The sequence below is a fragment of the Hibiscus syriacus genome, unplaced genomic scaffold, assembly GCF_006381635.1.
Source record: "Hibiscus syriacus cultivar Baekdansim isolate YM2019G1 unplaced genomic scaffold, ASM638163v2 tig00117034_pilon, whole genome shotgun sequence".
Taxonomy (NCBI): Eukaryota; Viridiplantae; Streptophyta; class Magnoliopsida; order Malvales; family Malvaceae; genus Hibiscus; species Hibiscus syriacus.
In genome coordinates this window covers 4,767,479-4,776,479 of record NW_024063533.1, presented here as the reverse complement: position 1 = coordinate 4,776,479, position 9,001 = coordinate 4,767,479, and the positions used below count along the sequence as shown (strand labels likewise).

The window sequence follows — 9,001 nt, the reverse complement described above, 5'->3', positions numbered from 1 at the left end:
ATTTTCATCACTAAACTCCTATTTTATTCACTGAACTTTAAAAGTTTTCAATTTCTTCCCTAAACTTAATACATTGAGTTTTTTATCACTCTACCGTTAAATGGTTAACGGCCTTAAAATGATGCCGTTTTAAAAAAAACAAAATTTTTACTAAAACGACGTTGTTTTGCATCTATAGAACAACCCATTTATATTGTTGTTAGTGAGAAAACGGTTGAATAAAAAAATTAATGTATTAAGTTTAATAAAGAAATTTAAAAACTTTAAATTACTGAAATAAAAAAATAAAATATAGTTATTAAATTTATAATTTATTCAAAAATAAATAAATAAACAAAGAGCTTATAATTTATTGGATGAGGATGTATCTTTATATTCAAAGAATATGAAATGATCTATGATCATTAGGAGGGAAATAAATAATGAATCTTATCTAATGCCAAATAGCTAACATCATCAACACTTGTCCTTGATACTATTGCGACACTTAGCTTCCAACAACAACGTGGCAACCGAGTGAACAGCTAGTGTCATTTTGCAGTGTTCATGGCTACATGCTACGCATTCATTTTTCTCTCCTATAAAACCCTTTTTCACCCTATCAACTTTCCACCGATAAAACGAATCAGAACCCAGTTTTCTTTCGACCATTCATTGTTCTTGTTTCAGGTTTATAGTTGAGAAAAAAAATTATGGCACACTTCCAGAACCAATATTCAGCTCCCGAAGTAACTCAAACTGACGCATTTGGCAACCCGGTTCGCCAGACCGATGAGTACGGCAACCCGATTCCGGCACAGGAGACGGGCCGTGGAATTGCAGGGATGGGCGGGCATCATCAAGGAAAGCATCATGGACTCCGTCGCAGTGGAAGTTCTAGCTCGAGCTCCGTAAGTATACGTAATTAGTATGTTAGAATAACAAATTATGAAATAGGGACAGTAATAATTGTGGGATATTGATGCAGTCATCTGAGGACGAGGGAACGGGGAGGAAGAAGAAGGGAGTGAAAGATAAGCTGAAGGAGAAGTTACCAGGAGGAGGGCACAAAGAGCAGCAAAATCAGGCGGCGTCAACCACAACGCCGGGGCAAGGGCCTACGTATCCTCAACACCACCAGGAGAAGAAAGGGGTGATGGATAAGATCAAGGAGAAGCTACCTGGTGGTCACTAGAACCCTAAATCACCCGCCTTTTGTCAGCTACTTTCCTACTAGTCATATTATATATGCTTTAATGATAGATAGATAAATAAATAAGTTGTAGTAATAACAAGTGTTGTATCTTTTTAAGGCTGCTTGTAAGAGATGTATGCATGGTTTGACCTGTAGTATGTTTGGGATTCTTTTAGACCTGCTTACGTTATGGTATGGTATTAATAAGATTCAAGGTCTGGGGTTCTCCAAGCAAAAATCCGCTTTCTTGGTTAGTTTAATAGTTGCAAAGTAAATTCCTTGATTTCTTAGGAGCAGAAATAAAATGAAAAAGAAGGCGACAATGACTTATTATCATGAGCTTGTTGAAAAGAAATGGATTTGGATATTCAGCTTGGTCAAAAAGCGACTGACATTTTAAATCACTATCTGAAAAACAAATTTCGAAGAAAGAGATTTCTACATGTAGAAATACAACTTTGTTTAATTTCTATCTTTCTCTTCAATCGTAAATTCTGACCATGTTCAAAATATAATTTGAAAATCACAAAAAAAAAAAAAACTCATCATCTTTAGGTCAAGAAAAACCCTTTGAATCTAATACAAGAAAGCCTCACAATTATGCCTCACAATTATTGATTAGTAGAATTTTTTATTCTCTTCTTTATTTTTTTTATTTATATCTAATACTATTGATTATTCTTTTCTCTTTCGATCATACGATATATAAGGACCGCTACTACAAATAGGACCATTATTACAAATAGTACTACATCTTTGATTGTGAAATATTGTGAAATATGGATTGCTTGGTGGACCCTGTGACTGACCATGTTTAAAATATAATTTGAAAATCACAAAAAAAAAACATGAAATAAAAACCATCCACGAAAGTTTGGATGAGCCTCTGATCGCCACTTGAATCTATATTTTTCATCAAACTTAACACTGTTAATCATAGTTGGAGACGTGATTTATTTTTTAAATAATTATTATGTTGCGTGGTATAAATCTGATAATTATTATGCTACGTGGTTTGTGATAATTTTAGAAGTATTACGTGTGTTGTGAAATATTAATTTTGAAAAGGGTAAACTTTGAGTAAGTTTTCGTTTTCACTGATGTTTCAAAGTCAAAAATCGATTATTAATGTTATTTGTTACAAATTAGTCACGTTAAAAATCGTTAACATGTGTGATAGAAAACACACCTGGCGTTTTAATTGCTTACATGGATTGGGTTGACCGTCACGTTTTTAAAATCAGTGGGAAAAATGAAAACTTACTCAAACATTAGTGACCAACTGTGTAGTTTATGGTACGTTAACTGTTCACATGGACTGAATTGACTGTCATATTTTTAAAATTTCAGTGGAAAAAATAAAAACTTACTTAAACATTAGTGATTAATTGTGTATTTATTATTTAACATTCTGAATCATTCTTCTTCTTTCATAAACATTTTCTTCTTCTTCCATAAATTTGTTGCTTTTTCCCATAAACCCATTCCTTCTTTTATAAACCTATTTCTTCTTCTTCCATAAACCTATTTCTTCTTCTTCCATAAACTCATTTCTCCTTTTTCAATTCGTCTGAGAGAAAAAGTAGTGAAAAAAGTGAGCAAAGAAAAACCATCGTACTTACATGAAGGTTACAACAAAGGGGGACAATGATATGCTTTATGGTAAGCTTCTTATGGGTTTGATAGGAAAAAAAAACCTACATTAATGGAGTCTTCAATCTTTATATGATTTCTCCTCTTACAATTTTCAATTTTTTTTAAAGAATAGAGATGGGAATGAAAAACTCTAAATTAAGTTAAGGGATTAGGTCTTTTTAAAGGAGAAGAGGTGACCGTTGAAGGCTTTTGGGTCTCCAACATGGCGGTTAACCCAGTCCATGTAAGCAGTTAACGCGCCAGCTGTGTTTTTCGTTATGTCTGTTAACTGCTGCTAACGTCAAGTGACTAATTTGTAACAAACGATAACGTTAGTGACCGACTTGTGATTTTTGAAACATCAGTGGTGAAAACGAAAACTTACTCAAACAATAATGACCATTTGTGTAGTTTACCCTTTTGAAAAATATTACGTGTGTAGTGGCGTTGGTTCAATCCTTGATCGTAGATGGTTTCTTCTCTCCTGTATTTTTCTCCGTTTTAATTTATTTTAGTTTATATTTTTTCTTTTTTAATTTCTTTTGGTTTCCAATTTCTACATTTTACGAACTGTGCGATAAAGTGGTCGAGTTTAATTAGGTTTCAAAAGGGTTTGGTTATGGATTTTGTGATGCTATAAGAATTACTGTGGAAAATGGTCCTTTGAAAGCAAACATATTTTTATGAAATTTTATATATATTCTTCGGAGTTCTATAAATAAAATTAAATTATTTCAATAGAATATTAATTTTTTTAAAAAAAACTAAGATTGAAGTAGTCCTTCAAATTATCTGTCGCTTTTTCATTAATAAAATTCAATAAAAGTATTACTTTTCATAATTCAAGAATTAAAACATAAACTTATAAATAGGATGATTGCGAGTTTACCTTATACACTTTAAAAAACATACTAATATATAACCCAAAATAAACATTCTAATAAACACTCCAACCAATCTTTTATAGTCTCTTCTGTCAAAACTTTAAAATATTTTAGTTAGGTTTCCAAATGACCGTTTCAGCCAAGTCATTTATGAATATACGGATGATGCCATTATGATGTAGAGTATTAAAGGATTAAATTTCGAACGCTACAAACAAATTGTTTAGCAAGGCATTTCGGAACAGATTTACACCAAATCGATAAGTAGGATGATGAAAACACCTATTTAAGATGATATTTGTTGGTTTAAAAACTCAATTAAAACATTTTGAAGTTAAAATTTGAACCATAATGTAGGGACAATTATCTCATGATTTATTAGGGTCATAAACAAGTAAAAGTAAACAGATAAAGTGGCAGGCCATATAAACAGCTACTTGATTTGTAATATAATGTACATAGGGAAAAGTGGTTGATAGAAAGATAAGAAAAAGAAAAGAACTGGTTTTGAATCAAAGTTGCTTACTTGATTTGTTTCCAGACTTGCTCAACACTTGTCTAAGTACTCCACCGATTCTCTCTGCCATGTGATGTTCAAGGAATCTTTCTTTCACCCTCTCGTACCCTCTCTTTCCTATCGTAAGCCTCCTCTCAACATGCGTAGCTAATTTCGCTATATGCTTTGCCAGTGGTGTCACCCCTTCTTTCCCAGCCGGGTGCAATAAACCTGTTGTGCCGTTCACCACTATCTCCGTCGTGCCTCCGGCAGCCGTTCCCTGTTTTGCATTATTAGAAGATGCAGATATCTATACCCAGCTCCACTGAGGTGACTACTTATATAAGCTCTCGTTAGCCTCTCACTGATCACTATAGTGTAGTCACTTAAAAAAAAGATCAAATTCTATCATTAGTCCCTATACTGTACATAAGTTGCAAGTTCAATCCTTGTACTCTAATTTGGTCAATTTTAATGCAGTACTTTTCAAATTTTAGTCCTAGACTAGAAATAATCTATTTGAAGAACAAGAACTAAATCTACAACTTATACGTAAATCAGAAACTAGTAACTGAGTTTGTCTTTAACAGATTTAACAACCATCATTTGGGTGAGGACCAAAATTTCAAAATTTTATCAAGTACAAGAACCAAAACTGGCCAAATTAGAGTACAAAGATTAAATCCACAACTTACGCATAGTGCAAGAACTAATAGCAGAATTTAACCTACATAAAATCAGTTAAAGTTAACAGATTACCAGTACAGGCAATTGAAATGCCATGGCTTCAATTGTTATCCGTCCAAAGCATTCTCCACGTCCCTACACAAAAGGAAAACCATTCATGATCCGTTGTAGAGAACATGGTGTTCTAATTGTATAATGCAGTTCTAATGATGGGAAAGGAAAAAGTACTGAAAAGTTCAATACTTAAATCAATATGGGTATTACTGCCCATTAGATGATCAAAAGAAGCAAAATTTCAACATTAAGGAGCTTCTTACAAGTTTCCAATGAAATGCATATTTAGAGCATCGAATTGTTCAATTTTGAACCTTGGAAATTTTATTATTATTGGTAACATCATGTGACTTGGCCATATATAAAAACAACAATTGGAAAGTGAAAATAAATCATATGAATGATTACTATTACTATATGAGAAGTGCTGGCCATGTAATCATTAGATAACCAATGTCAACAAGTCAATCGTCAATGAAGGTTAAAGACTCGTTATGGTAAGTATCATTCATATCAGGAAATGATATGGTAAAAGGACGTTCAAATACAATATATTCCTGCCTGTTCTCCGTCCAAATATAAAAAAGCAACAGGATGTAAAGATATATGAGTCAGTATTTAATTCTAGCTTCTTTGTAAAATTATTTGCCTACGGACAATTGAGAGAGAAGAATTTATATCAAGTTGACAAATTAGATGAATTTCACTGGTTGAAGAAAACTACATTTGAAAAAGATAATGCTTTAAACAAAATAGAGTACCTGGGAATTCTGAACAAGAACATCAATGGCAGCTAAATATGGGGCTACCGTCAGAGTTTTGTTCACAAAGTGAACACGATCTTGAATCTTCTTCTGCATTACATAATCTCGTAATTCCGTTTCAAGTCTCGTATGAGCACTCATGTCACTTCCCACAATTACAGCGTGCAATGGTGGCACCTGCATTTTCTTTTGCTTGATCAGTTGCAAGGCTTCATAGAATGAACGTAGAAAGAGATCCTGCCCTTTTCCTCGTGAAACACCTGCAGTGAAAAGGTAATCCAATGCCATTAGTGATCTTTCATTTGCCTTGGAGAACTAAGGGAAAGCGTAGGGTCGACAAGTGCCGAATGGAAAATCATATGATAACTGAAAGAGAAACAAAGAATTGATGCAAAAGGTGATCTAAAGAACCAGACTGCAGTTCTTATAAAAACCTTCTGTTGGACAGAATGCAGAGCTACATGATTTTCATTTTCTTCCCCTTTCTCAGAAAGAAAGTCTCCCCAAACAACAAAATTAAGCACACAATGAAACAGCATAAATGGCATCAAATTGGGATTCATCAATTACATTCCCAAATAAAATTTATATATTATTGCATACCTGATTCTAACAAGCCTCATTTTATCAAACTTAAATATTTTTTTCAGTTCCATTGCAAACTTAAGCAAATAAAACTTGGAGTATTGACTGGGAGAAAATGAGAAAGAAAGGAAAATTTTATCAAGGTCATACTATTTATTAAAGCAAAGAGTAAATCCTCATTCCGCACTCCAAGAGATTCACGAACATGCTCACGCAAAACCCTTTTAGCAACGCTGTCTTCTGCAACTTGCATCAGTTCATTGCTATTTCCAAGGTGAACAACATAGGTTTCAGGCATTCTAATCCTGCAAAAATGTAAATGAAATGAAAAAAGAAAGGACTAAATTTATGAATTGTGTGTACCAATTAAGGAATTAAATGTGTAAAAGCATGTTCATGTTGCAATGCATAGAATAACCATTAAAATTTTAAAGTAACAAAAGCACAAGGATAATAGATATTAGGAATTTGGAAGCTTACTTCAAACGTTCTTGAGTCCTATTCTTCCAGTACTCTGCTGTAACGTGTGAATCAATCATGGCACCAGCTACGAATGGAAGATGCTTTACATAGTCTAGTTTGAAGTAATGACCTCGCATTTCATGTATCCACCACAACACCTTAGGCAGAACACGGTGAACATCTTCCTTAAGAACATAATCTAGCCATTTCCCAGCAACTGCTGTGTTCAAAACCACTAAATCAGCTCTTAGTGAAGTATCTATAGCTTCTTTTCCATATGCATTGAAGACCTGAAAAGACAGGTCAAAAATCCTAATCAGAAGGTAAATACATATTTATAGTTGAATCATCCAAATCTTCACAAATACAATGCAATCACTCCTATAGAGTAATATAAAATTGCACCTTTACGTAGAAAAAGCACCATAGGCATATATATAACCAAATATTAGCATTCCAGAGAAGTTTCTACCTGTACTCCTCTGTGCAACATCTTATGTTCTAAATTATATATTACTTCATCTGTTTCAGATGGTTTCATAAAAGTAATCCAATAAACTTCAGCACCAACACTTCTTAATAGAAATGCCAGCTCCATCAACAACAATGGTCCACCTGGAAAAATAAAAGGAAACATGATAAAAAGAAACAATGATTACAGAATTGGATTCTAAACAGCCTTTTTATAAGGATAAAAACAACAGGAAAAGTATTACCCAAGACAGAAGATGTCTATTCACTCAATATAGAGTAGTAAAACCATAAATTAGAGATCACATAAAAATGAGTGAATATCAGTTGACAGCTGGAAGCAATAGCCAGTACTTTATTACTGAAAAATTTGATGATCGAGAAACAGTATTTCTAAAAGGATAACGACTAGGACAACCACGCATTGTAAAAGAACAAAAGACTATTTATATGAACAAAGCATTTATAGCACGTATCAGCAAGATGCCACAACAACATTTTCTAATTAAAATGTAAGAGAATCTACAACGATATTATCAGAATCATTCTCATCCATAGGAGCGAAGGCATGAGTTGTTACTAACGTTTCTGTTTATATGCAGAGATTTTTATTCACAGATTTATTAGCAGAGACTACTTCTCATTACAGATGCGCATATGAAGATTGTTCAACTATGTATTTTTTTATTTATACATGCATTGTATTTTATCTTTATTTTTAATTTTTCTGACTGCCGGAGTTCTTCCACGGAAACTGCTCTCAACCTGGCGTTGGGGCAGCCTACTACCCTACCTCCCCTTACCCCATTGCATATGGGAATAGGGTTTTGTTGGTGGTGTTGTTGTTGTTGAAATAATCCGACAGTAATGGCCTTTCAAAATTTGCATGGCTTCAACAACATACTAACTGTAAATGCAGGCACAATCTCTGCTAGCTCCAGTAAACTATATCAAAACTCATTTACATATGTTCATGAATCGAACAATAGTTCTGCAAAGAATGCCTACAGACAATGCAAAAAGGCCATCTCAAAGCTACTCTCACATAAATTCGATTTATTTGCAATGTTAATTCAATGGAAACGATTATACAGTAAAATAAACCATAAGAAGTCACTTCACATGAAAACTAGGCAATTTAAACAAACCCCAATACCCTTAAATTCAACCAAAAAATATAAATTAACTCCAAAAGTAATGAAAACTCGACAAAGATAGCTACTAACATAAAAAACAAGGAGAGTACCAGAAAGCGAGAGCTCGTGCGACACCAGTAGAACAATCTTCGACTTCATGAAACTGAGTGGGCTCGGTTTTGCAGCAGCGATCGGCAGGGCTAGCTTATCAGTGGTTTGGACGGCATTCCGAGCCGAGCTGATAATATCACCGCCAGAAACATTCCGATCACACGAATCGAAAGCGGCTCTGACGATGAAAGCAATAACCGTCGAAACAGAGAGCATGACGAGAAGAGCCAAGAGCCATTGTTTCTGTAAGTGATGGCCGCCCCAGCCAACGGCAGCGGAGGCGGCGTGCTTCGCCATCGTCTTCTTCTCTTGGATCTAGGGCTAGGATTAAATAATTAGGGATGGTGTGATGCTAGCTAGGGCATTTTAGGGCATTGTTTGTTGCCAAATTTGAGCAGCTGATAATGTACATTTGAATTTGGCTGAGTGAGATTGAAGAAAGATTTAGATTTACTGGTTTTGGGGTTCACTGCCCTGCGCTGAGTAGTTTAAATTGACATCCGCTCCCCCTGCTAAACTTAGAGCTTCTTTCGATGCCCGAT

The 9,001-nt window shown here is 34.3% G+C and overlaps 2 protein-coding genes across 2 annotated transcripts; one reads left to right on the top strand and one right to left on the bottom strand.

Annotated features, from left to right (window-relative positions):
* Positions 1 to 589: 589 nt before the first annotated feature.
* LOC120196586 (late embryogenesis abundant protein D-11-like) lies at positions 590 to 1,203 on the top strand. Its single transcript, XM_039198359.1, has 2 exons — positions 590 to 890; positions 968 to 1,203. The coding sequence occupies exons 1-2, from the start codon at positions 693 to 695 to the stop codon at positions 1,172 to 1,174; spliced, it is 405 nt and encodes a 134-aa protein (XP_039054290.1). The 5' UTR covers positions 590 to 692; the 3' UTR covers positions 1,175 to 1,203.
* A 2,909-nt stretch (positions 1,204 to 4,112) lies between these two features.
* On the bottom strand, positions 4,113 to 9,001 carry LOC120196471. Its single transcript, XM_039198273.1, has 7 exons — positions 8,459 to 9,001; positions 7,214 to 7,356; positions 6,760 to 7,031; positions 6,430 to 6,584; positions 5,692 to 5,954; positions 4,949 to 5,011; positions 4,113 to 4,469 (listed from the first exon to the last, which is right to left on the bottom strand). Exons 1-7 carry the CDS (start codon positions 8,754 to 8,756, stop codon positions 4,206 to 4,208), a joined length of 1,458 nt encoding a protein of 485 aa, XP_039054204.1. The 5' UTR covers positions 8,757 to 9,001; the 3' UTR covers positions 4,113 to 4,205.

What these genes read in the sequence shown, in the direction of transcription:
- LOC120196471 (XM_039198273.1), bottom strand. Translation starts at nt 8,756, where the DNA reads ATGGCGAAGCACGCCGCCTCCGCTGCCGTTGGCTGGGGCGGCCATCAC. An exon ending in GCACGAGCTCTCGCTTTCTG is followed by an intron (nt 7,357 to 8,458) that starts GTACTCTCCTTG and finishes TTATTTTTCCAG; the next exon opens with GTGGACCATTGTTGTTGATG. An exon ending in TTCTTGTTCAGAATTCCCAG is followed by an intron (nt 5,012 to 5,691) that starts GTACTCTATTTT and finishes CCTTTTGTGTAG; the next exon opens with GGACGTGGAGAATGCTTTGG.
- LOC120196586 (XM_039198359.1), top strand. Translation starts at nt 693, where the DNA reads ATGGCACACTTCCAGAACCAATATTCAGCTCCCGAAGTAACTCAAACT. An exon ending in GAAGTTCTAGCTCGAGCTCC is followed by an intron (nt 891 to 967) that starts GTAAGTATACGT and finishes ATATTGATGCAG; the next exon opens with TCATCTGAGGACGAGGGAAC.